Source organism: Carlito syrichta, unplaced genomic scaffold, assembly GCF_000164805.1.
Source record: "Carlito syrichta isolate Samal-C Ts95f unplaced genomic scaffold, Tarsius_syrichta-2.0.1 Scaffold306686, whole genome shotgun sequence".
Lineage (NCBI taxonomy): Eukaryota > Metazoa > Chordata > Mammalia > Primates > Tarsiidae > Carlito > Carlito syrichta.
In genome coordinates this window covers 94,610-122,281 of record NW_007250782.1, presented here as the reverse complement: position 1 = coordinate 122,281, position 27,672 = coordinate 94,610, and the positions used below count along the sequence as shown (strand labels likewise).

At 55.3% G+C, this 27,672-nt stretch overlaps 1 protein-coding gene across 1 annotated transcript; it reads right to left on the bottom strand.

Moving 5' to 3' along the window:
• On the bottom strand, nucleotides 1-26,184 carry KCTD5 (potassium channel tetramerization domain containing 5). The gene is made up of 6 exons (XM_008063244.2): nucleotides 25,873-26,184; nucleotides 13,690-13,798; nucleotides 11,640-11,731; nucleotides 9,764-9,859; nucleotides 6,646-6,771; nucleotides 1-1,724 (listed from the first exon to the last, which is right to left on the bottom strand). Exons 1-6 carry the CDS (start codon nucleotides 26,122-26,124, stop codon nucleotides 1,695-1,697), a joined length of 705 nt encoding a protein of 234 aa, XP_008061435.1. The 5' UTR covers nucleotides 26,125-26,184; the 3' UTR covers nucleotides 1-1,694.
• Nucleotides 26,185-27,672: the final 1,488 nt, after the last annotated feature.

Sequence of the window (27,672 nt, the reverse complement as noted above, 5' to 3'; positions counted from 1 at the left end):
TCATTCATAAATACACAATTTTATTTGCTATTTTCAGGGGAAACTTAGGCATTAAACTGTAAGCTGATAAAATACAGATACCTAAAAAAGTATAAAAGTATAAATATCCCCTTAGAATAAATTTTAGTGAATTAAGTCTCAATATCTTTAAATTAAAAAAAAAAACCACAAGACTATCTATTATGTCAAGGTCATAAATCACACAACGCTAAGCGGTGGCAGCCCCCAGAGTGCATGCCCAGGTGCAGTCATGGGCCACCTTTCTCCCAGGGCTGCACGGGGAGGGGGCAGGGTCAGCCGGGGCTAGACCTGCCCTGTAGAAAGGCTTTTATAAATTGTTTAAGCCAAACATTTAACAACATACAAGAGACCTTACAAAAAAGGAGGAGGTTAAGTCCTAGATGCTGGAAACTTGGTTAATCAGATTATTGGCAAAGGAGAAGAGGACAAGGCTAGGCAGAAGTCTCCGGAAGCACTGGAAACCAGACAGCGTCAGATCCTGGACCTGCTCACGGCAAGCCTTGGCGGCCAGTGCACATAGCTCCCCTCAGGAAGCACAGAGTTCACGTATTGGCGCCAGGTCCCCGACTCCAGCAAGGCCCCACAGCCAGCCGAGAGGTCTGTCAAGCATGTGGGTAGCAGTTTCTACAGGAATCCTAGCAGCACCCACGGCATGTCAGATGGGCAGGGCCCATGCAGGTTGTGTGGCTTCTCAGACATCCCAGAAACAGAGAGAAGACTGCATAGTTATACAAAGAAAATGAGAGCCGGCGAGAAAGACGAGACTATGATGCTCTGTAAACATCCCGAATTTTCAACAAGACCGAGCTGCTTCTTCAGAAGTCAGTGGACAGGCCTCCGCCCAGTCTCCATCCCAGGCGCGACAAGGCACTGACAGGCGCCAGCTCCCACGAGCCGTGAGTGAACGGGACGGGCAACACTACCACCTCCCGCAATGATCTGACAGACCAACCCCAACGCAGCAGCACGTGTAGGCATTTCTAAAGAGTAGAAACACTGGGTAGTCTATCCACACTGAAAAAGAAATACAAAGTTCTCCCGCCTGGAAAATACAAATGGAGAAGCCTCGACTGTCCCGGGCGATCAGGGAGACATGGAGCCCATTCTGGCCCAGAAGTAGTGATGATGCAGAAGCCACCCTGTCAGGGTCTCTGCCGAGGTCAAGAGAAACTGCTGAAGGGCCCCAGCCAGGAGGCAGGGCAGACGTCCCGCTGAGGACTGGGGTCTGGCGTGGATGACCAGCAACACCCAGACTCGAGGCCACAACGTGCTGAACACCAGCTGCAGTCACTTCCTGCCAGTGAGGCCCAGGCTGCTTGTACAGACTGTTTGTGTAGCACCAAGAACGCTGTCCTCTAAATGGTCTTCAGGGATTGACAGGGCTGGCCAGGAGCATCCTGCCTCAGTCCCACATGGCACTTGGAAAAGCAGAGTAAGCCCCCCAAGACTGCACCCACCCGGCCACTGTGCTCCTCCCCGTGGGGATGCCTGGCCCTGGACAGCTGGGACCGTCTCTCACCACCCACCTCAGAGGCAAAAAAGGATTCACACCCAGATCTCTAGAAAAATGATCAAAAGCAGGTTTCTTCTCACAGCCAAGTTTCCTGGACATGGCGGTTCATTGCATCTTGAGAAAGAGTAAGTCATTTCTTCAGCTGCCAACACAGTGTCCCTCACATCCTTGAACCCCGTTCTTGCAAAATCTGGAAAACACCAAATGCAGAGAATGAGGACACAGGCCCTGGATGGGACAGGTGTCTGCTCTGAAGAGCAGGGCCCACAGGCCCCAAGAGCTGGCACTGCAAGCCAGGGTCCTAAGGCCCAGCAGGCAGGATGGAACCCTCGCTGGGGGCAGCCAGACCCTTCCAGTCCTGCCACTCTCCGCCCAAACCACAGCAAACAGGTAGGCCTGGCCCACTGAGGCCCCCCCAGACATAGCACAGCCTTTAGCAAGGTCTGGGGCCCCCCTCCATGGCCTGTCCCTCTGTCTCCCCCCAGGAAATGCCAGTGGTGCTCCTGTTTACCTCGTCCCCTGGAGTCCCGACTCAGCCCCCGACACCGCAGCTCCATCTCAGTCAACTGCTTCTCCGAGTGGCGGAGCCCACCTGGGGCTGCACTGCCCGCCTGAAAGGCTCTGCCCCCTGACCTCTCAGCCCCACTGAACCCTGAGCCCCTGGGGTCCCTCAGCTGCCCTGCCCCACTTGTCCCTCTTCCTCTACCCCTCACAGCCAGGTCCCCTTGCCCCACACCCGGTCACACAACCCTGACCCCTGACCCAGGGATCCCTGACCCCTGATCCAGGGATCCCTGACCCAGGGATGCCCCTTACCTCATCTCAGGCCCCTGTGGGCCATGTGCTTCTGCCTGGCATGGGCCTTCCTAGCTGTAGCCAGCCAGGGCTCTCAAACACTGATGGACCTCAGCCCCTCCTGCAAGTGCGGGTCACAAGGGGGTGGCCCGCCTCATCTGAACCCTGCAGGCCCTGCAGACCCCCGCCCCTCCCAGCATTCAGAAATGGCTGTGTGTCTATCCCCAAGTCAGGCTCTGGATTCTCAAGGCCCAAGGCCACCGAGGACAGGCTGGGCACTGGCAAAGGCTGCTGAGCCGAGCCCCTAAAATAAGCCAAGGCAGCCCTGAAGGCCGGGAGAGGGGCATCCCCACGTCCCCAAGCAGGGAGCTTCAGAGATGGCAGGTCTCCTGGGGTCTTCCTGGCAGTGGCTGTTTCCATGTGCCACATACAGGCCATGAAGCACCAGGCAGGGCAAAAACACCATGAGTCCCGGCTGGCGCCACTCAACAGAGGTCACTGCCATGAGACGACACCATGGAGCCCTCGGCAGTGGAGTAACTGGAGTGCCTGTTTGTCCACTGACCAACACCCCTACCCATCCCCACAGAGTCTCAGGGTCTCAGGGACATACCCCAGCCCACGGTCCCACCTGGCACCCGTACCTGAAAGGAGCCCCTCCCACTGGGGCAGCACCTCCCTCCTCCTCAGGCCAACCTAGGCAGCCCCTTAAGCCAACATGATTCTGGAGGTTGTGGGAATGTCTGGAGGTGACTTGTTGCCTCAAGCCAATGTGGCTTGAGGTGCCAGCTCGGAGACCCCCAGTCCGGTGCAGACCGGGGTCTGCAGACCTGAGCAGTGTGAGAACACACTGGGAGCCCTGACAACTTTCCGAGGAGGAGCAGGCCCACCTGGACCTGGCTGCCTGTTCTCCCCACTCCCCAGGCCTGGCTGGCACCACCGTATGCCCTGGACAGAGCCTTGGGGGAGGCCCACCTCCTCTGGGCATGCTCTCACCCAGGCCGTTTTCCACAGGGAGGCTGGAGTCCACCAGCAGAAACCCCAGTGGACAGCACCCCTGCAGTGTGCTGAGGCAGCTGATGGGCTTCCAGGATGACGGCAGTGGTCCCTGGCCTGGCTAGCTCAGATGGAGCAGGGACACCCCGGGTTTGGCATTCAAGGCTGGAGTCCACTATCTGCGGTTCAGCCCTGGGTCTGCGGCCTGAGGTAGAAGGGAAGGCTGCCCACTGGGGCCAGCAGGTTGCAGAGTGAGTGCTCACTGCCCAGACCCTGGAGGCGCTCCCATGGCTGCGCCGCTGATGTCCAAAGCCTGGCCTGACACAAAAGGCCCTCTGGTCACTGCAGGAAATGCCCCAATCCTCCTGCTCAGATGCATCCCTGGAGGGGACACTACGACAAAGCAACACCCCCAACCCCGCAGGCAGCTCTACTGCACATCTAGTCGGCATCAAGCGTGGAGGGGTCTCGTCGACTACAGGCATGGGACAGACGCTCAGGGACAGGGCTGAGGGCAAGGGTCAGCTGGGGTTGCAGGGTCAAGGAGACTCAGGTGCATGGGCCGATTTCAAGGCTGCAGAGCTCACCATGACATTTAACTTAATCTGGGCCATTCTCTTGGTGACCCATGTCCTCGTTGTCACTCTGGCGCGGCGTGCAGCATGCAGCAGGGGAGAAGACAGGCCGTCAGGACGCGAACAGGGACACAGGAGGGAGGCCATGATGCCCAGAGCTGAAAAGCCCTGGGCCCAAACCTCCAGCACCCTGGCTCTCCAGTGAGCCCACACCATGGAGGAACATGCAGGGCTCGGGGAGCTGTCGGTCAAGGTACAGGACTCACTGCAGAAGGCAGCTATCCCTGGCACCCTGGAGCTGGTCCTGCTCTGTGTGTGAGAGACTAAACCCTGCCTATGGTCTCGGCTCCTGGGAGGTGGCCTCTGTCTCACACTGGGCAGGCCCATACTGGACAGGTCAGTGGGGCAGGGACAGAGATCAGTCATGCGGGCTGTCGATGCATCAACCTGCCCATCAACCGTGCTGGGGGAGCGAGCCCGGGAACACCCAGACACTGAGGCTTGGGAGCTTCTCTGGTGGTGACACCACATGGTGCTATTGCATGCTACTGCCTAACTCCATGGACAACTCTCCTGGCCTCTGTCCTAAGCACCTCCCCTGGCTGACTTGAACCTGTCTCCCTCTCTCCTCCTCTGAACAGATGGTACCCCCGAGTCTCATTGCATTCAGCAAGTTCTGTGAGTGCTTCTATTGTGTTCTTAAGCAGCTGGGACCGGCAGCGAGGGCATGCGTGTGTGGCCTGCCCAGGTGCCCCAACTCCGTGCACTGGCCATCCCCGCAGGGCTTGGCCACCCCTTGCTCCTACCATGTGCAACTTGAACCAAGGGCGGTGGCCTGGTAGCGCAAGAACAAGGGTCTGTGGAGACTCGCCCCTGCAAACCATGTGGGCCTGCTCAACCACCTGCACACAGGCACCCCGTCATGGTCTTCCAGATCTGCCCTGCATTTGCGTGGTTTCCAGAGGCCTGGGCTAGGCTCCACCTCCCAGGACTGCTGAAACCGCCCCATTTAGAGCCGCTGCGGCTGCCCCACTTCAAAGTCAGGTATTTTTGGCAAGAGAAACAGGGCCACATTTTCAACAGCAAAGGGATTTGGGGTCATGCTTGGAGCATCCTCACAGCACAGAGCGTGTCCTTTCTGCAGCTGAAAAACCACCTGAAGGAGATGAGCTGGTGAGCTGGGTTAGGAAAACCGCTTGAGTTCAGAAATAAAAACTTCTAAAAATACAAGAGCTTATAAAAGAGACCTACAACTACTCAAAGAGAGAAAGGAGCGCCTTCTCATGCCTGGACAGGGGCCCTTAGGCAGGTGGGGGTTGCCTCCTAGACCCCACACCCCAGGGAAAGCACATCCCAGGTCTGGCTCTGGGACCCTGGCTTCCTCCCCTGTTGCTAAGCACTGTGGGGTTTGCATAGACCCCAAGCTGTACCCATGCTGTCTGGGGCCCCAAGGCAATAGCACGGGACAGGCTGTCTTCTGCTCATGCAGCAAGCAGACCAGCATGAGGTTAGGTGTGGGAGGCTGAGGCCCGGAAGGCACCCACAATGAAGGTGCACCATGACTTCATGCTGTGGTAAGAGGGCTGCCCTGAGCCCGACACAGCTTCCTGGAGACACACTCAATGATCCCGCCCATCTGATCCTGAGCCCACACCTCTAAAGGAAGACTCTGAGAGGCTCATGTGAATGGTCCTGGGCAGGTGGCTGCTAGCCGTGATGACAAATGCTGCCAGCAGCTGGCCAGAGGCCAAGAATATGAGGTTGCCTGAGGAGTCCCTGGTTTAAGGTCCTCAGTTAAAATCCTTCCGGTATTGGCCTTTCTGCCCTAAGCCTATGCTTCACACTCCAGGTTAGCCATCTACAGAGGCCCTGCCCCACCTTCCAGACCCCTGAGACCCCGAGAGTGCCCCTGGGAGCAAGCCACTGGCCCTCTAGACTCTGAAGTCTAGAAGTCCTGCCAGGTGGAACAGCCCAGCTGATGCTGAATTCTGCAAGGACAGACACATCTGCCCTGGAGCTCCAACCTTAAGAGCATGCCCAGAGAAAATGCCACCAGAATGGATGTCTGTGGGCAGGCCCCAGGGCTAATATGAAAGCAAACACGGTAGGTAGCTCCTTGCATGCCCACCCAGCTGTCACCATCCTCCTTAGTAGACAGAGCCTGACCCCATACCCCACGGGGGAGTCTGCACCGGGTCCTATGGAGGCTGGTTGCCATGCTGGGCCCAGGCTGCAGGGTGTCTAAGAATTCCAGGACCTGCAGGACATGCTCCGCTACAAAGTGAACACCACTCCCAAGACTAGGCTGAAGTGGACCAGGCAGCAACCAGCCCAGAGCACCCACCGCTGCACTCAGGGACAGGCCCCAACCCTCACTGCTGACCGCCAGGCCTCAGCATCTTGAGTCCTTACCACACACCCGAGGCTGGCCCTGGGAACAGAGGGTCCCTGGGTCCCCAAGAAAACAGTTCACTGTGGCATTCTCAAAAAGCATGGTTCTTCCACCAGGCCCAGAGGTACTTCCAGGATCAGCTCTGCCACCAGGCTGAGGACATCATGGGCTCCTTGGAGAAGCCTGTGTCAGAGGCCTCACCAAGGGCATGGCAGGCAGAGTCATGGGCGGGGGTGCGCAAGCCACCAGGAGCCTGGGCACCGGGAGCTTGATGAGAATAGCAAGAAACACAAAGCTCTGAGAAGAGCGGCCCCCAGCCCAGCCTAGAGACAGGTCCCCTCAGCAGCACTCACCTTGGCTTTCTCACTGGGCTCACTGGCTGTGCCATATGGGCTGTTGTGCAGCTCCTTGGAAACCACACAAAGGAACTCGGCCTGGTCTTCATTTCCGTAGTTGTAAGAAGAGCCAATGCTGACCAGCTGCAAGGGAGACACAGTCTGGTGATGGGTGCCTGACTCAGGACATGCTCGCTACCAGGAAAGCTACAGCAGAGACTGCCAGTCCTCGCGGACACGGAGAGCAGGCTTCAGACTTTTTATTTGTTTATTTATTTTTTGAGTTGGGAGTCTCATTCTGTCACCCAGGCTGGAATGCTATGGCATGCTCACAGCCACCAAAGCCCCGACCTGCTGGGCTCAGGCGATTCTTCTGCCTCAGTCTTCCAAGTAGCTGGAACTATAGGTGTGAGACACAACGCCTGGCTCATTTTAAAAAATTTATTGTAGAGACGAGGTCTCACCAAGTTGCCCAGCTAGTCTCAAACCCCTGAACTCAAGCAATTCTCTCACCTCGGCCTCCCAAAGTACTTGGATTACAGGCTTGCGTGACTGCGCCCAGCCTAGGTTTCAGACTTTTAATGAACTAACAGAAAACAAGTTCCTGAAACTCCTGCACGAGCCAGGCATACACTCATGTCACCATGTCATGGCATAATGTAAGGGACAGGCTCTTCCTCGGTGGGAACGATGAGCTTCCTTGGTGTTTCTGGCTAGGCCAACAAGGAACACAACTGACCACCCAGGGGAAGGGTATGTAGGGCCTGGGCGGAGGCAAGAAGCACACACCCCTGTGGGGCTACATCAAGGGTAGGCTGCCCCACAAGCCATCCAGGCCCATTGTCAGCCACCAGCCCTTCCCCAGGGATGCACTGAGCTGCCTCCGGGGAGGACCAAGTGGTTGGGTGGAGAGAAGGCGGAGGCACAGTTCTGGAAGCCTGGAGGGAAGAGGCCCAGGCCCAGCTGCCCAGCTCCAAAAGCCACCACAGGAGCCTTATTTTCCTCCGTCACAGTTGAGACAGGTTCACAGTGGCTGGTGGGCACACCCTTGGGCCCCTCCAACCCACCTGGAATCCCTCTAGGTCACCAGGTAGCCCCATGGGCCTAGGGCCAACCTGCCTCTCCAGCCTGGTGCCAGGCATATGGGGACCCAGAGCTGCCAAATGCTTCTGCGCCTTTTAACACAAAATAAATCAGAAGGAAACCACTGTAAGAACCTAAGTACATCAATGATCCAGTCAAAATGCAGCGGAATGGTTGCTCCTTTCCACCAGCCCCATGCATGGAGCTCACACATCAGACATGAGGCCAGGAGAATGGTCCATGCAGCCACCTGCCATCACAGTGCTGATGTGAGACAGCTCGGTGGATGGTTGTGGGCCCGGCCAGGTGGGGCAGGTGCTGGAGAGCTGCATAGGACCGAGCAGCAGGGGTGCCACGGGAGCGCTCAGGGCCTGTTTGCAGAGACCCCACCCTCACAGGCAAGCCAGCCCTGCTCGCGGTCCCACTCTGGCCTTGTCACTGACCGCTGGGGACCCTGGGTCCACTCTGGCCACCTCACAGGACCCTGAGCTCCCAACTTACAAAAAAATAATCTAATAGGGCTCTCAGGTCTTTGGGCACCCTCCGGGGAAGCGGGTCACCACCCACACAACCCTGCTCAGGGACTCCACATGTGACCTGGAAGGAGCAGGGTCCCGAGGGACGAGGTATGCTAAGCAGGTCAGGATTCGGGGAAGAGCTCTTTGCCATGGATCTAAGATCTACTGGAGAGCAAATGACAGTCCTGAGGTCATGGAGGGAGGTGCCCTTCAAGGCAGAAGACCTTCCCTTTCTGCCAGAAATGTCCCAGACAGCAGGAGCAGAGCCCAGGTGTGCCACTGAAATCGAGGATGACCCTGTTCACAGACCCTGAGCAGGGGACACAGCCCCAGAGCCCAGCCCCGTGTGGGGCTACCAAGGAACCACCCAGGGGCAGCCTTGTCTGTCAGCAGAAGACTTCTGCTCTGCGTGCATCTCTGGAACGATTTGATGGGGTCAGAGCATGAGAAACACGGAAACCCTGAGTGACAGGCTGCCACCCATCAGCACAGAGGCCAGGAGCCTCCCGGGACCCTAGCCCAGAGGTCTGGTGTGGGAGGTGGGATGCAAATGCTGACCACTTGTCTTCAGTGACATCCTAAGGGGAGCTCCAAGTACTCTACAATGCGATTCATTATTTCAAAAGACCCAAACCAAAGGGAGCCTTTGTCAGGAGGGCCACCAGGCGCCCTTGCCATTTCCCATACTCTGATGGGGCCACTTGGCCATGGATAGAATCTGTCCCAGACAGAAGCTAGCGACAGGAAACTCAGGGCAGGGAGGGCTGGGTAGGTCATTGTCCCCACCCTCAATGCCTGTCCACGATCAGGAACAGTGGCGACCAGGTTGTGGGCAAGGGCCCTCCAGGGGCCATGCTTCCCGTGTCCTGAGGTCCCTGATGAGGCCACAGTGCCATGGCACCAGGAGCTCATACAGCCTCAGGGTGGCTCCAGCAGAAGTGGCTAGAGTAAGTGTACCCCATACAGAACTGGCAGCACCCCACATGGAGCTCATGCAGCCCCGAGCCCAACCCGCTGCAGGCCAGCAAAGTCAGGGCAGGGAGACACCGGAACTCAGCAGCTCAAGGGCAAGAAATGGGAGACCGGAGAGCAGCAGCCCCGCGAAGGGCTCGTCACATGGAGTGGGCTTAGAGGGTACCCAGGGGTGGGTCAGGCCAGGCTAGGATGTGCTTGGACACCAATTCCACACACCCAGAGGTGCGAATGAAGCAGACAGAGAGCAGGCCACAGAAGGAGGGCCGGAAGAGGAAGGGTAATGTAGAGAGGGAGCCAGAGAGGAGAGGATGGGGGACTTAAGAACACCTCCAGCACACCCGCCCAGCCCCAGGCCAACTCCAACCCGGACAGGGCTGGGCTGCTGTCATGAGGCTTCCAAAGATGAAGGAAGGCACCAGTAGCAGCCCTGTCTCTCCAGGAGCCTCGATGGAGGCAGAGGCCTCACCTAGTCCCTGGGGCCAGCAGCCCCGAGGACTCAGGCTCAGCTGAAAAGTCCAGCTGTGCCACAGGCTGCGTTAGCCCAGCCAGAGGCCCCTCACCTGCTCAAACTTCCATCCATCTGACATAGTGGACACCATCTGTGTGAGCTCCTCCTCCTGACACTGCAGCACACGGTACACGTGTTTCACAGGCACCTGCAAGACACGGGTACAGGTGAGACTGGGCCACACCCCCACTGCTCCCGTCCCTGCCCAGGGCCTGACTTGGGAGGCTTTCCAGTAACCCTAGCGAGGTGAGGTTTACTTTCCACCTCTCTGCTCCGGTCGCAAGGCCCAAACTGCCCTGAACACATCAAAAAAAGCAAAACCTGTGGCCGGGAACAGTTGCTGTGTACTGCTTCCCTGTTGCCTCCAAAAATATTTCTGTTTCTAAATTCCAACATAAAGTGAGTCATGTTCCTGAAACGCTAACAGCACCTGTGGCTTGATATGAATGAACAAGTTCCACATGCGGGGACTGCTGGGAGGGGCTCTAGCAGGGAGGGGCCAAGCAACACAGACACACAGTTTGGCTGCCAGAAAAGCTTCTAAACACAAGCAGCTGCTCAGACACAGGCAGCTTCCTCACGCCGATCCTGCTTCTTGACTCTATCTGCCCAAAAAAGTCGCTCCGTGACGCGCTAGCCGTGTGGGGTCCCAGGAACGTGCAGTGAGCCCCCACGGTCTGCCCTACCCTTGTGCTCAGCGGGCAAGAGGCAGTGACTGCAAAGAGCCCCGGGTGAAGGTGGGGCTAAGACGAGCACAATGGTGGGGGAGGGGTTTGGAGTCTGGGTCGCTGACATTAATGTGGTGACTCATGCTGGGATCACACAGGTGACAAGGTCACACACCCCAAGTGTTTTCGTCTGTGAGACAGCAAATGAGACACTGCTGCATGTCACTGCAAGCCAGCCCATCATGGGATGAAGTCAGCATGGCCCAAGTTACGAGGGGGCTGCTGGATGGAGGGAATGGGGCAGCAAACGGGATGAGGTGACATGGGAGAGTTTAGGGCACATCTCCTGCCCTGCAGATGAGGAGACCCCAGAACAATTTCCTGGTACCGGTAAGCTCCAGCAGGAGAGGAGGGCTGGGGCGGCCATGTGGCACCCCTCCCCAGCCTGGATCCTGACCAGCTGCTTTCAGTGGTCAGGCCACCAGCAAGGCCCAGAGCACTGGCGCAGGGGTGTTGGGCGCATGGCAGGAAGGGTGCAGGTACAGCATGGGAGAGCCTACAGCAGGGGCGCCAGGCAGTCTGCAAGCAAAAGATCTTCCAACAGCAGCCAGAGCACTGCTGACATCCACCCTAGCACCTCCCTGAAGGGGCTGAGCTGGTGGGGTGGGCTTGGCCTCGGGTACAGGACTGATGGCTGGGACCCATGGGCACCTCCCTCCACAGTAGGCTCCGGGCACGGCCCTCCTCCAACACAGGCCTCAGTGAGGCTCTGTGCACACAGGCATGGCACACAGAGCACACACAGTCAATCCTTCCTGCCCAGGTACAGCCGTGTCCTCACGGGGCCTACTCAGACCCACAGACCCTTCGGCATCCCCTCTAGCCACACCAGCCACAGGCCCTTTGCTCCCTGCCTGGAACATCCTCTCCAGGGAGGCTGCCCTTCTCCACCTTGTCCCTCTCCTCCACAGCATTTCTCGACCCCCTCGTGCTGCCTATTCCCACTGGAGGGGGCACCCCTGGGACAGGACTGGGCAGAGCTGGAGGGACCCTGCAGGGACTTTGCGGCCATGAGGGAGGAGGCTGGAGGCGGGGGCCGCTGGGCACTAGAACAACAGAGGAAGAAGGTCCCCAGGGCTGGACAGCCCAGTCCAAAGGCTCCTGAGGAGGCAGCCAGTCGGTCAGGAAGGAAGGAAGGGTGTGAACCCTGCCTTCACACTGGGCCTTGGAAGCTTCGAGCACATTAGTTGCTTGTCTCACCTGCGATGTTTTGCTGTCTCGTTCTCTAATTTTGTCCTTTACAAGTTTTATTAATGAGGTGATATTATAAAATTCAGCTTCCTCCAACACTCCTAGAATAGAGAAAAATAACAGTCATTTTCACCAGACCAGACCAAAGCAGCAGCATGTCCCACCTGCTCCGCCTCTGCCTGATGAAACCCTGCGGATACCTGTTGGCGTGTGGCAGGGCTCCCAGGGTCAGGGGCAGAGAGCTGAAAACAGGGATGGTGGTAATGGCTACTAAACACCCTCCTGCATATGTGATCCACTAGGTGTGGAACAGCTGGGTCACACATACCCCACATGTCCATCCTAAGTCAATGGCTTATTGGGGGCATAACCAGCATTCCCCTCCACAGCCTAGAGGCTGCCCGTGGTGCACTGCTAACTTCCTACTGTAAACTTGCACGCGAACAGGCCGCAGGCAGGGACACATGAGGCTCAGGTGTGACTGGGCGGCTCCTGCACATGTCTGAGTCACCTGGCACCTCGGTTTCCCCTATTCAGAGGGAAAACTGCCTGGCTGAGAGGGTCGCTTCCAGATTCAGAACAGTTCCCAAAGGCTGCCATCTGCAGTATGTCACATTTAGGTACCCCAAACCTCCCAGAAATTCCTAAGAACAGATTCCGAAGATGCTGCTTCAGGGATTCCTCATGGGTTTCTTAGTCCTTCCGCATCTCCCAAAGGGAAGCTGCATGTAGGACACAACAACTCAGGACAACATGCAGTCACCTTCACAGGACAGAGCTGGTGAGGACAGGGTCACGGAGGGCAGGGTCATGTAGGACAGGAACACGAAAGACAGAGCCAAGCAGGACAGGGCCACAGACAGAGGGTCACAGAAGACAGAACCACAGAGGACAGGTCCAAGCAGGACAGACTCACAGAGGACAGGGCCACGGAGGACAGAGCCACAGAGGACAGGGCCATGAAGGAAGAAGCCAAGCAGGCCAGAGCACAGGCCTCCCACCCCGCAGGTGTGCTATCCAGCTCAGTGCCAGTCCACCCTGCCCTCAAGCTCTAGCCTTGAGAGTGCCATGCACAGAGCATCTTGCTCCATGTGGGCTCCCCTTCAAAGTGGCCGTGGCTGAGGCTGGCCACAGACTCTGGGCAGCAGGCTTAGTCTGTGTCTAGTACCTATTTCTAGCAAATCACATTCAGCAGAGACTGAAACAGAGGGTGGCCTGTAACCATCGTAAACAGAACACACAGGGGTCACCCAAGCAACGAATGTGTGTGAAGAAAGTTAACTGCTACAACATCTGTCACCCTAGGGCTACAGGAACTCAGGACGAGGAGGAGGAGGAAGGCAGGCCTGGAGGCCCAGAAAGAAACAGAGTGAGGTGTGGCAAGTACCAGGGAGAGCACGCTGCTCCGTGCAGAGGCTCAACGCCAAGTCTACAGATGCCCACATTGTCCCTGGCCCTTGTGACTAGGCTGCCCCAGCTTCTAGCCAAGCCACTGCTGGAGCATGCCGACAGGTTGCCCCAGGCCCAGTGCCAGGTGGCTCGCATGTGGGCATCTGTCCCAGGCTCCAGGACAGCAACTGGCAACAGCAGACACCTCTTGGTGATGGAGTAGAGAGGCCCACGATCCTCAGGCTGTCCTTGAAGGAGAGTATGCTGGTGCAGCAGGGCCGAGGTTCAACCGTGAGACTTGGTGGGCACAGCCCTTACGCAGGCACCAGCCTCCCCCCAGGGAGAGAGCCCCAGCCACCATACCACTAATAGACCCTTAAAGAGGGAGCATGGGAATGACCCGTGGCTGGGGAGCTGGCTCCAGGGGGGCTGGGTCCAAGTCTTAGGCACTCTTGCCACATGGTCCTTTCCTCCTCTGTCCCACAGCCCCACTGCAGTGGCCTCATGGGACATGTCTGCAAAGGAAGCCAAGGCCTCAGTGCCAGACCCTCAGGCCCAGCCCACCACAGCACAGGCAGGCTCAGCTCAGGGCTTGCATCTTCAATGACCCTTGACATCTTTGTCGGGCCTGCCACAAGGCTGAGGTGTCTGTGCAGACAAGACAGCTTACCTTCCTCAGCCAGGTCCTTGTTAATGACCAGTTTTCCATGTCTCAAGTAGTTCAGCACAGGTCCAAAGTAGGTAGGGTCTCTGTCGATTAAGTAGGCACCGGTTTCGTCCTACAGAGAACACAGTGAGTCCTCAAGGAGAAGTCCAGGACTCCCAGCCACGCCCACCCAGGCCAGACCACCTCAGGGCTCCCGAGCTCCCCCACCCCAGGCCAGGGCACCCAAATCTCCCGAGGTTCTGGGTCCACACGCCTCTCTGCCCAACAACACCCATGTGTGGCGTCTCAGGGAGATCCCGAGAAGGGCTGCATGTCCTGCCACCCACGGCCCATAACCCTGACTTGTCCCCGTCTCAGATCTAGGACAGGTGTAAGTTCTGCTGGAATCAAGATGGCCTCCCCTGATGCACCCTGAGAGGAGACAGGCATGTTAGGGATCCTTCCTCACTCTCTAAAGCCTCTAAGAAAATCCATGAGAACGGCTCACACAGACCCCAAGGCCTTTCAAGGTAGGGCTGGCGTCAACGGCTCCAACCCAAAGAATGCTCCAGACACAGGCCTCACCCACCAGGCCTACCCCTTGGGCCTGGTTCTCTCCAAGCAGATGGCCAGGACCAGGTGGGGTGACAGCGAAGGCCTCCTGCCTTCAGGCTGTTGGAGGCGGCTGCTGAGCTTTGCCATGACCACCTCTTGTCTACACCGCAGCAAGGGGGCCTGGATTGGGGGTGCATTGGTGGCCACACAATGGAGGGTGGCCCAGGGCATCCCCAGTGATCGCTGACCACGAAGTGTGGCCCATTCGCTTGAGAGGTGTTCCCTGTCCACCTGAAGGGTCCCCTTGAGAACTGTGGCCCCTGCCTGCCTGCCACAGCGTTGGCAGATACACCCTTCTCAAGGCACAACAGATCACATCTGAAACCCGCCTCGCTGGGTGGGCATGTGGGTAGGCCTGCCATCTGTGTGGTAGAGCACACAGTGCCCTGGGCTGCACCAGCTTGCCCGATGCTCTCGGCACCCATAAGGGGAAAGGGAAGGGGTGGAGTTTTCGTCCCCCCCACCTGGGCCAGGCCCACCTAGCAGTTACACCTGTGATCTGGGGACTGCTGAGCCCAACACAGCCCAGTGGTCCTGGTCGATCCCTCCAGTGTGGCCTCCCGTGAACACGTAGACAACCGAGCGACTGCTTCCTCCAACATACACCCACATAAGAGGGGTTGCTACCTCTAGCTCACACCCAAATACGGGGTGCCTCCCTCCAGCACATACCTGTGCTGGGGGGTTCCTCCCTACAACATACAATACACAGGTGTGGGGGAGCTGCTCCCTCCTGCCAGTCCCTCCTGCCAGTAGCCTCCTCTAGCTGGGTTCCTGCAGATGGCTGGGAAGGGCAGCAGAAGCTGTGGCCTCGGCTCTGGGGCAGAGCTGCTGTCTCAGCTTCCTGTCAGCAAGGCCCAGGCCAGGTGCTCGGAGAGGAGGTGACGCCACCATCAGCGGAAACAGATGCAGCCTCCCAGGCCAGAAGGCGGCTCTGAGGCCCTCATAGGGTCCTTGGCAGGCACAGACCATAGAGGACACCAGGTTCAGACATGTGGGGAGGCTGGAGGTGTCCTGACATAGCCAAATAGGCCGTGCTGGGACCTTATTTTTCATTACTGGACCTCAAATTTTGCCATTTGGATAGAGAACCTGGTGGTCTTAAGAGTTTTTCCCTAAAGTCTACCACTACAAAGCTGTAAAAATCTGTTTTTCTTAGATTAAAGGGACAAAACCGATCTCTGTGACTGACATAAATCAAATAGGGCTGTGGACGTTGGGTTGCTAGACCCTGGGACCTCGGTGCCCAAGAGCCTCTGCACCTCTGCCCTCTTCCTGGGGCCCATTTCTCCCCCTGAGGCGGTGTCCCTCCCCACACAGGCTGACCCCATTTGCTTCCCACCCTCTCCCCTGACACCAGCCAGAGACAGCCCTGGGCGTCCCCACCCCTCAGCCATGCTTCCCGACCTGTCCCCTAAGCCTCCATCTCTTCTAAAACCCTCCAGACCCTACTGCTCCCAAACAGGCCTAGGGACCATGTGCAGCAGGAAAGGGATGCCTAGGCAGTCCTGCTCACAGGTGAAAAGTGGCCACCATTTCCCACACAGGGACCAAAGTCTGAAGAGAGTGGTCAGAGTTGCCACTCCATGATTCCAGGGCTCCTCCTGCCCCCACCCTCACAAAGGGAGCGTGACATCCACACATCACCCAGCACAGGAACTATTTACTGCCGCCTCAACAGACCCTGGAGGGAGGGCAGGAAGGAAGGTCACGGGGGCAGAGGCCTTGCCTGGGGTGCTCCTTGTCACTGCCATTGAGGCCTCCGGGCCTGGCCTCAGTTTCTTCACAAGCAGAACAAGGAGAGCAGCTTGTATATTCCCAGGCAGCTACAAGCAGCCGGCGGTCCCAGCTGTGTCCCATGTCTGCAGCCAACACCCAGGTCACGGAGACCCAGAAGAGGGGCTAGTATGCTACGTGGTACAACAGATGTGAGGTGGCCAGGCCTCCAGAGCCTGGTGGGACGATGGGAGGGGACAAAGGCAGGGCAAGTGGCCACCACAGATGGAAGCCATGTAGTGGGACATGCTGGGGGACAGAGGAAGGGGCAGCAGCACAGGCCGGAGGGAGCATGGATAGCCTGAGGAGCACAGGTTCTGGGTGAGCTGGTGCTGGCTGGAGACCTGGAAGGGAGGCTGGGGGCCTTAGTCTCGGCAGCCAGATGGGGCTGGCCTTCCCATTAAATACCCCCTTCAAGAGGCAATGTGCTGAACCCCTGGACTTCCAGGCCTGCCCGGGGCACCCCCAGGCGCCAGAATGCTCCCCAAATGAAGCTGTCCTGCTCAGATTGCCTCAAGGCTCCTCAGACCCAGAACCCAGCAGAGTGAAGGCCCCTGGAGGCTGAAGGGCCAGCGACATGCAGCTAGTGGGACCCATGGCAAGAAATCCCAAAACTCCCCAGTGGCAGATCAGAGCTCTCTAGCCCATTTCTCCGGTGGGTTCCTTTCACCCCGGTGGGTTTTCTTAAGAATCCAGATCGGTTGCCCAGGCAGAGGAGGTTGGGGAGGCAGTGGTATGCGGGGGTGCTGTCTTCACCATGCTCTTTAAAAGCTGTTGGGAGATTTCAATGGGATGTGGTGGGAGGTCCTAAACCAAGACCCCAAACCTCACCGGGGCCCACCTCGTGCGTGGCCTGACTCACAAGCAGGGTTCCTCAGAGCTCCTGACTTGGAGGAGCCAGGACTCCAGGGTGCCTCAGTGTGTCAAGTGCTGCTAGTGGTGCGCACCCTGGGACTGGCCCAGCCCAGGCAATGCCCCACACAGGACTGAAGGCCTCAGCACTCCGTAACTTAGAGGCAGGCAAGTGGCCTCCATCCTAAGACAGAAGAAAAACACGAGACTCAGAAAAACAGGAATTAAAAGAATAGCCACATTCAGAATCTAAGCCTCAGGCTCCTGTGTGCAAAAGCTGCAAGGAGGGCCACATCAGGGATGCTCAGAGCAGCACCTGGGTCGACTGAGGCACAGCCCCAGGCTGCCCACACAGCCACTGGCATTGCCTGCTTTGAGTGCCAGCAGTGTGGAAGGAAAACCTTATGATGCTGACGTGTGTGGTCATTCTTCTAAAACCAAGCAGCTTGAAGAGAGGCAGCCAGGAAACAGACCAAGACGCTGCAGTTGGAAGGCAGGGTCTTCCTTCTTCTTTCCTCTTTCCTGGCCTTTTCGCCCTTTATAGAACCAGCATGTGTTACATTTTTGTGATGGGGAAGTTTGGATTTTTGTAAAAGAGTCAGAATCAAGACTGCTTTCTTGACAAATCACTTCCCTCCACATCTCGCTAAACTGGCGTCCAGCCTCCTTATGGCCAAGATGGCATCTACGGGACCATCCTGCAGGGCCGAGCCAGGGTCTCCAAGGGAAGTGACCCTGAGCCTGGGCCATGCAAGGAGCAGGCGCCAAGGTTGTCTCCTGCAGAAGAGCCCACATCACATGCACTCCTGGGAGACCCTGACCAGCAGCCCTGAAACGCAGGAGGCGCCACAGTCACACCTAGCTGGATTTCAAGTGACCCTCGGAAGGCAGCACAGAGCCCGTCACTGCCACTCCTTCCCCAGGCCCAGTGGGCACCTCAGCCCATGCTTCTGGCGAGGGCTGCTCGAGAGGCTGGAAGTCTTGGTCATTGCTCAGAGCAATCAGACCAAGGCAGCAGCTCCTCATTCACTCCCAGCAGAGTGCTGAGCAAGGTGGGGCCACCCCTCAGGACTGGCCCTCAATATAACCAGCAGCCTTAGAAATGGCAGGGAGGAACAAGGGTAGAGCATGGCAGGCTCTCGTGCAAGATTCACAACTGAAAAAGACTCCCCCTCTGGATCCTAGAGCTGATAGCATTGGCACTGGTTCCCCCTGCCCCCTCCCCAGTGCTCTCAGGGCACACGCACCCAGTACTGAGAGGAAAAGGCATCACCACTGAGGGAGGGAAATCAGGAGGGTGGAGTGTCATGAGCCAAATCTGGGGGATAAATTCTGTCAAATTTCCGCTCCAAAGTCTAAATGCAAAAGCACAGAATTTTCCGTGTACCAACATCCACAATAAACCTCATTAGAAGTACTTGGTTTTTACTATGAAATTATCCATTTCAAGTGACTGTTTCAAGTTCACACAAAACCTTCATCATCTCTCCTGTCTTGTTTTGTTTTCTGCATATTTGTCATATGTATGAGCCACAAAAGGCCTTGGACATCACCCATTACAAATGAGGAAACTCAGGCTCAGAGACCAAGTATTGTCTGAGGCACCCAGAGTCACAGAACAAGGCCAGGACCCCGGGACCTGGTTCCCAGGCTTGCTGCCTCCACGTGTCACCCACTCCCATCCCATCTCCAGTCAACAATGCTACGGAGGTTGGGGAGAGCCAGTGCCTAAGTCCACCTCCTACACGAGCACCCATGCTCCCCGCACTCAACTAGCGATCCTAGATACTGTGGGAGCAAAGCTAGAGCTAAGAAACACTCTCCATGTACACCTAGAGATCAGGAACACTTCCTGCACACACCTAAGGATCATAAACATTCCCTACACCCACCTAGAGAACAGAAACACTTTTGGCTCACACCTAGAGATCAGGAACACCCTCTGCACACACCCTAGAGATCAGGAACGCTCCCCCTGCATACCAGGAGATCAAGAATGCTCTCCATACATACCTAGAGACCAGGAATATCCTCCACACACAGCTAGAGATCAGGAACACACCCCCCACACACACACCAGAAGACCAAGAATGCTCTCCGTACACACCTAGAGATCAGGAATGCTCCCTGCTCACACCTAGAGTTCAGGAACACTTCCCCCACATACCTACAGATCAAGAATGTTCCCCACATACACCTAGACCAGGAATGTTTCCCCCTCACACCTAGAGACCAGGAACACTCCTCATGTACACCTAGAGATCGGGAATGCTCCCTGCTCACACCTAGAGATCAGGAATGTTCTCCACATCAGGAGTGTTCTCCCCATAAACCTAGAGATTAGGAATGCTCCCTGTGCACAGTTAGAGTTCTGGAAGGCTCCTCGCACATACCTAGAAATCAGGAACATTTCTTCACACACCTAGAAACTGGGAATGCTCCTCCATATGCCTCTCTAGGCACACTCTCTGCACACAGCTAGGGATCAGGAACACTCCCTGCTCACAACTAGAGACGGATCTGGAATGCCTTCTACCCACGCAAGGATCTGGGTGAGAGGCCATCTGTATCAGAAGAGCTCCGTGTCTTCTGTCTCTTGGTGGTGTCCCTGGCCGTGACCCTGACAGACACCCCCTTGGACCTCAGGGCCCTGTACCCTAGGATGCCTCCCCGGCCCAGACAGTTTCACTATTCCTTTCGATGCAGCTTAGAAACTAGAACTTGGGGTGTCAGTGCTCAAATAAAGCATGGGAGAAGCCAATGTGAGTGGGCTCATGTCGGGATCCTGCATGTGAGATTCCTGGGGCTCTTCTGGAAGAAATGTGCATTGACCAAGGGCGGGTCTGAAGTTTGGTCCGAGGAGCCCATTCTGCTTGGCAGCAACAGGACCCCTCCTGGAGCAGAGCAGTCATCCTGGGCCACAGGTGCAAGCAGGTGCTGGGTCCCCTATGGCTGGGAGGTGACAGTCTCAGGTCACCTATGCGGGTTGCAGCTGTGTGAACAGCCAAGTCACTTGGCCAGGGGATGGATGTTCACCTGGATTTCTCAGGTGGTTTCTTCCCCAGGGACATTCCAGCTGCAGAAAAACCCACAAACAAGTTCCCGACAGATATGGCACTGCTCAGTGTGCTGCTTCCCAGAACATCGCTGCCATTAGAAAAACAACTAGGAGCAAAAACAGGCAGGAAATATGATGGCAGGCAGGAGGACCACCTAGGTGGGACTCAGACTGCAAAGGCACCCCCCATGAGACCTCGCCAGACCACAGTCTCTAAGCCCCTGGCTCCAGCCCCCTAGTGATGCAGCAGGGCAACATCCATGGATACCCCAGCCAGGGATTCACACAGTCCAAGCCCTCCTGTCCCCACAGCCACCACGCTGCTGGTTTCCTTCAAGGCGGCCTCTCCCCTCTCACGGCTACCTGGGCACAGAGTCCTCTCTTCTTTCTGGTAGGGTCAAAGCGTGGACCCATTGCTCCCCTACTTCCTCACCTGCCCTCCTCTTCCTCCTCACCGAGGACTGCTCCCTGTACCTGCTACCCCCTTAGCTGGTATGAAAACCACCAAGGCCTGTCAGCAGAGAGGAGCTGGCCCAGGCATCTCCCTGAGAACCATCACCACCCCAGTCCGACTGGCAAAACCAGGTCAGAGCCCATGGCAAAGGCCGATACGGGAGAGATGAGGTGCGCAGCCCACTCAGATGCCTTTGGGTGCCATGAGGCCATCCCAACACATACATCCCTGGGCTGTGGAGCAGTACTTTCCAGGCTTGAAGACATCAAACTCAGTGCTAGCCAGGAAGCCCTGCCCTGCCCCTGCAGTGCAGACTCTAGTGCGCAGGGGTACCCGCCCTCTGGGAGGCCCCTTCTGTAAGGTCAGTCAGATCTGGGGTGCAGTGTGGGGGCAGAGGGGGACCAGTCCTGCACCTGAGGTTTATGGGGAGGAGTGAATGTGAGAAGTAGTGAACGAAAGTAAGCTTTTATTTTTAAGCCAGGGTCTCTGTTGCCCAGGCTGGAGTGCAGGACCACGGCTCACCACAGCTTCAGCCTCCTGAGCTCAGGCGATCCTCCCACCTCAGCCTCCAGAGTAGCTGGGATTCCAAGTGCATGCCACCAGGCCCAGCTAATTTTTTGACTTGTTGTAGAGACGGGGTCTCACTATGTTTCCCGGCTGGTCTTGAACTCCTACAATCTTCCCACCTTGGCCTCCAAAAGTGCTGGGATTACAAGGGTGAGCCACCAACCCTTTCAAGGTAGGTAAGTCTTGAGGGAAGAAAAAAGTATTCTTGGTATATTCTTTCTAAAACAAAGTACAAAAATCAGATCAAGACCCTATTTGCTGTACTGACTCAGCCCCAGGCACCACACTCCATCTTCCTTAATTCCCCGATTACTGGGGGAAGAGAGGGGGTGTCACCCTCACTTTACAGAGGAAGAAACAAAAGCTCCGAGAGGTGCATGAACTCGTCCCAAGTCCCACGGCTAGCAGAGGACCGGGCACAGTTAAATCAGGCTCCCTGAGTCCCAAGTCCAGCTCTGCCACCAAGGAGCACACTCCACATCAGTCCCAGTCTGAAATTCTCTGGGCGCTCTGCAGCTCGTGGAGAGGTATCTACTTGAAGCCTAGGGAAGACAGGCATGTCCCGGGACATAGGTGCCCTGCTGGTTCCTTGGCCATGAGGACCCCTGCCATGCACCAAGCCTTCGGCTCCCTCCCCAAATTTTAAAGCCCATGGACACAGAACATGTGGAACAGGGACTCGCTCAAGGGCCAAAGGACTACAGCTCACTGAGGAAGCCACAGGCGCCTGATAACACAGGGCTGGGAGAGGCCAGGCAGCGGGCGCCCCCACAGGCGCTGCTCTCCTGACCCTGGCCAGCACTCATGTTCTGGGACAGCCTACATGGTGGGTATTGCAGGCTTTCCACACCACCCTGGCCTCATGGAATGAAAGCGGCTATACAGTGCATAAGCAAGCGGCACCTGAGTTCCTAGAACACTTTACCCGCAAAAACTGGCACAGGGACCAGAGTTTTGTGACCCCTGCTTGTGGGCCAAGAGATGAGGGTGCCCTGGCAGAAGAGGAAGCACTCTGCAGCTGATAGCCATTTCCTCCAGTCACTCCCAGATGCCTGAGGGTCAGAACGCCTGCTGTATGTTGGCCCTGAAATCAACTGTCTAAGAAAGGTTCCATCTCTCCCGAAACGCAAGTCCTTTTCTCAGAAACCTATGGCATGGGCTCATGGCCTGGCTCAGGTCTGAGGGGCCTGCAAATGAGGTGCCTTGTAAGGCAGTGACCACAGCCTCTACAAGGACAAGCACCTGCTGCAATGGGGCAGGGGAGGAGAGCTCTCCGCAAAAGCAAGGACCACCTGTTCAGGTTCTAACAACCCGGGACTCGTGGTTGGGGCAAAGAACATGCTGAGAGCCACATTCTCAGCTGCAGCATGAGATGAAACACACCAGCATCTCAGACACCCACTCACGGCCTCATGACCAAGCCCGCACAATGCTCACCAGGGCCAGTTGAACCCAAACTAACCCCCACCTCTCCTGCCAAGTAGCTTCAAAGATGCGCCTCCTCCCCACACCCTCACTCAGCCCTGTCTGTAAAATCCCTTTCATATCTTTCCAACCCTAAAGTCTTGCCAACACTAAGGGCCCTATTGTCAGAAACACTAGTTTGCCCCACTACCACAGACCCACCTGATGTCATGCATCTGGTATCCTGAAGCTAGGACAATGGCCCTGTTCAAGGGGCAAAAGTTCACATTCAACCAGCAGTCTTCTCAAGTCCAGCTCAGCCACAGAGCCTGAAGCCTCCTCAACCTGAGGGCTTTCCAACTTGTAAAGCCATATTATTTCCTGTTTCTCTTTAACTCCTGAAGTACCTCCACACTAAAGCGGGGGCTGGTTCAGCTAGAAACAAATTCTTTGTTTTTCATAAATTTACCTTTGGGCCAGGTACCATGGAATACTGAGGCATAACCAAAATGAACCAAGTGGGGAAGGTGTATTCTACCCGGCCTGCCCCTAGGGACAATGTGGAAGAGAAAAATGACACAGAGCAGCAGATGAGCAGATGCTGAAATGCACAACACAGCCACAGTCCCGCTGGAGGAAGTCCCACGAGGAAGTGAGAATTCACACCCAGGCTGTCTAGAAAGAGAACTTGAAAGAAGCAGACGACCCTGAGTCCACCGTGAGACAAAAGGGGAAGGGCTTGGGGGCATGCAGCATGCAGGAAGGGGGTCTCCAGAGGAAGGGAGGCAATCACAGCCCAGCAGTTTAGATGTGGGGTTGGGAGGGCAGTTAAGTCAGGCCCTGGATGTGCATGGAATTCCCCACGCCCTAAACGCCCATCTATCAAGAGCTTCTCTCCCCACCAAACAGTCTGCTTCAGCAGTGTGCTCTCAGCCCACAGGCTCCAGAAAGGTCCTGTGGTTTCGTGGGAACTCCTTCCCCTTAAATGTCCCCACCAAACTCCTCTCCAGAGCCCCACATTTGGCAAGCCCAGGTGCTCAATAGCACGAGTCAAATGCTGGGCAGGGGCACCCTACCAGGTCCATGCTTAAGTTCAACTCTAGGAATATCTGCCACGTATCCTTTCGTTAACCTAAACTGAGGTCAGGGCTTGGAGATCTTTACAGTGAATCAACATCCTGTTTGTCTTCCGCAAAGTAATTAACCGCCTCCTATTATAGACACCTCCTTCTCAGATTCCCCTCATTCAGGATTTAATTATCTAGGAGACTCTCCAGGGACATTCTTTCATCAGAACCACAGGGGAAAAAAAGATGGAGCAATTTATACATGTTCTCATTTGAAGTAAAACACTTTAGTAACATGACTAATATGAAGTATTACTCTTTATGGCAAATTTTCTGTGACTAAAACTAAACTTATTTACTATGAAATAATTTATGAGACAGAGACTGTATCTCTGTATTACCTTCATGTTCTAAACTTGGGTTTTACAAGTTTAGAACATGTGTAAACCCAAATGTGGGTTACAAGACGATGAAAAAAACAACTACAATATAGATATATTTTGACAGATTAATATTACCTGAAGGATTCCTACAATAAAGCATGTTTTTTAAAGTCTTTTTTTTTTCCCTTGAGTTGGAGTCTCACTCCTTCGCCCAGGCTGGACCTGTTGGGCTCTGGCGATCCTTTTACCTCAGCCTTCCGAGTAGCCGGAACTACAGATGTGCACTACCACGCCTGGCTATTTTTTAATTTTATTGTAGAGACAAGGTCTCGCCAAGTTGCCCAGGCTGGTCTCGGACCCGCGGGCTCACGCAATCCACTTGCCTTGGCCTCCCAGAGTGCTGGAATCACAGGCTGAGCCACCGAGCCCAGCCTAAAGTAGTCTTAAGAGACAGTAAAAGAACAGATGAATCGCCCTAACTGTGCTAAAGTTAGGTTCTCAATCAATTGTTCCAGTGCTGAATATATAGCTATTGCCTCAAAATAACCCAACAGCTAACGGACAACAGCGATTTAAAATGAGTTGATATACAAAACAGGGATGCTTGAATAAAAAGGCAAGTAAGTGACCAGTAAGATGCACTGTTTAAAAAGAAAAGCCAAACAGTAAAACACACACCCATACTATAAAAGGAAAATCACAGCTAACAAAAGCCTATTTCTATCCTGGAGATGGTTGTCATTTTCTGGGAGGTTAATTCCCTAGGAGTAGAGAGCTTGGTCAAATGAACCAGGGAAACAGCTGGGGGCTGCAGAGAGAGGCAAGGAGAGGCTGCAGGGGAGAGGCAAGAGGGCTGGCATCGCAAACCCTGATTTCTACCCATAATGGTTGGTTTTGCAGTTACTCAAGAGTTCTCATTTCCTGATCATAAGGGAATACCATGCTGAAAATGGTCTCTGTAAGCCATCTCCAACTTGAAGAAGGATCTCAATCCTTTTGGGAAGCCTCATGCACTGCAAATGTAGGGCTGGCAAGACACAAATCCAAGTGCAATCGTGGAGGCTCAAATGAAAGACCCAGCAAAGTTAGTATAAGGCATACAGTGCCTCAATAAATAAATAAATAAATAATTCCAACAGACCTTTTTCTGAATTTCATTCCCGTCCAACTCCCAAGATACTCTTCCTTGGCCCCACAACTCTCACAAAATAAAGATAATACTCAGAACAGTTTCTATTAACAATGTGCACAACAGTACAAGCTTTTAATAATAAAAACCAAAACCAAACAAAACAAAAAAAAGCTGCAGACTAACCTGGACATTCCTATTCTTTGGCCAGGACAATGGGAAAACTAAGTTAACTAGAAAGCAGATTGAAAAACATTCCCTACCTGGCCCCTCCTTGACATCGCTAAGCCACTCCTTAAAATGAGCAATATTCCCTTCGAAAAATCGTATTAAGGACGGCACCTTCTGAGAGCTGCTGAGTGGGTGAGTGTTGTGGATGGAAAGGATGGAGCGCCAACTCTCTAAATGCAAGTCACTGGGAAAGGAGGGCCGCCCGTGTCAACCCCCACACCAGCGTTAATTCAAACGTCCAGAATGTGAAAGGATAGACGAACGCAAGGGTTCTGTTTCCAGCGCCAGCAACTGGGACGCAGAAGTTGCTCACATACCCTAGGCAAAAGAATCTCGTGAGAAAAAGAAAGTAGAGCCACAGCAAAGTGCGGAGTCTGGGAAATCTCCTCCTCCACCAAAGAGCAGAAAGAGAGAGAGAGACAGCCTCCCCAAAGTGAGGCGACTGGGTATCCTCGAGGGCGGTGGAACCTGGGCGCCATCCTCTCCTCCCTGGACCAGGACAGGGGGTTCGGGGGTCCCTGGGATCGAGCCGGCGACGAGGGAGCGCAGGGCTCGGAGCCCGGGGAGAGTCGCCCGCTCCCGCCGGGATCTCCTTCGGGTGGAGCTGAGTTGTGCAGCGGGCCACAGGACAGGGCAGCCTGGACCCTACGGCCGGCCCGCGCGGCCCTCACCTTGTCCGAGTCCAGATCGGGGTCGGCCTGGCACAAGCGGTACAGGAAAGATTTCGGGTCCCGGCACAGCGTCTGCCGGGTGGTGAGGAAGTAGGTGCCGCCGACGTTGAGCCGGACCCACTTGGACACGCTGCCGGGGCGCTGGGCCAGAGCACCGAGACCCACGCTACAGCGGCGGCACAGGCCACCTCCCAGCCCCGCCCCGAGGCCGCCTGGGGCCGGCGGCAGTAGCTCGCAGTGGTTCTCCGCCATGATCCCAGCAAGCCCCGCCACAGCTCCCCCCGCCACCGGAAGCGTCCGGTTTTTAATATCGTCCTCCTAGCTCCATCCCGCCCACAAGTCCTCCCTCCTAAAGCGCCCGCCCCGGCGTCACTCGAGAGGCGGAAGTTCCGGTCCGGAAAAGCGGCCGGCCGTGCCCCCTTCCGGCTGGCCGGGCCGCTGCGTGGTCCCGGCCGCCGCCGTAGGCCGGCAGTCGCGGGGTCCGCCTCAGGCTCGGGGGCCTACGCCTACACGAGCGATGCGCGCACGCCCGGCCCCGCCCCCCAAGTGCCCCGATGGTTTTCAAAAGAAGAGCCACGCCAGCGAAGTCTACACTCTACATGCTTTTATTACAAGACTACCGAGCATACGAGGAAAATTCATCATCCGATAACTACACCTAAAGCACAAATATTTGAAAAAAAGATAATAAACAGATTCATTAAATTATGATATGATTAAATCATTGACCAAATAGAAAATTTATATAATAAAGCCAGAAAAAAAGTTGTAAAATATAGTTTACAATAATTATTCACATTCAAGGCTGTACATCAATACATACAACAACGTGGCCCCGAACATGAATTCAATCCAAATAATTCATATATTAGAATTTAAATAACACAGACTGAACTAGAGGCCAACAGTAGTCAGCAAATAACCTTATGTAAGAATAAAAATACAAAAGTGTATATCCTAGTATCATTGCATTATTTTTCATAAGTTTTCTATTTTTTGCTTTGCCTGTACATCACAGTTACAGCTACAGACCAGGTAGAGAATATTACACATGTTCTGACTGCCACCCACCTGAAGACAGCTAACATACTATTGATTCTTCCTAGTTTATGCTGTTAAGAACAGCTACAGTAGCACTAAATACTGTAACAATTTAATTTTTCCATTGTCCAAACTTACAGTCATAATAGAGGCTATCACCAATATCACCCCTGTTCGTAGCCATTCAGCCAGACTACTAGACTAGGGTGGGTTACACAGCTAATGGAAAGTTTGCCTTTTGTAAAAAATTATCTGTATGTAGCTTGGTGTTTCTTTCTATTGAAAAAAGGAGTTACAGAGAAAATTCAGGTATACACACAGGTTTGTTCAGTTGCCTACCAAAGCCACCTCAGTGACAGATAAAACTGATCTTTGCTGGAAAAATCTTCCTCCCCAGACTGGGTCTCCACAGGCAGCCTAATTTACAACTCTGCAATCTTGGGCCAGAAGCAGTGCCCCTCAGAGCCTCTGAACTGTCCCAGTGCTGACTTGGGTACTTGCTATGTGGGTTGCCTAAGAAGGGGCCACACGACCCACTGAGTCACCATTGGTTCCTGTCAGGTTTGAAAATAAACCAAATAGGGAAATGTGTATGGTGACATCTCCCAGAACATCGTACCTTCGCCATATTCTCACCTCTGAAGTCAGCAGTGAGCACCCTGGGTCTGTGGACCAGCAATGGGAATGGCCTTGGGACTTCAGAGGAGGACAAGAAACCTCATTCTGCACAACTCAGCCGTAATCTCTGGTAAAGTAGCA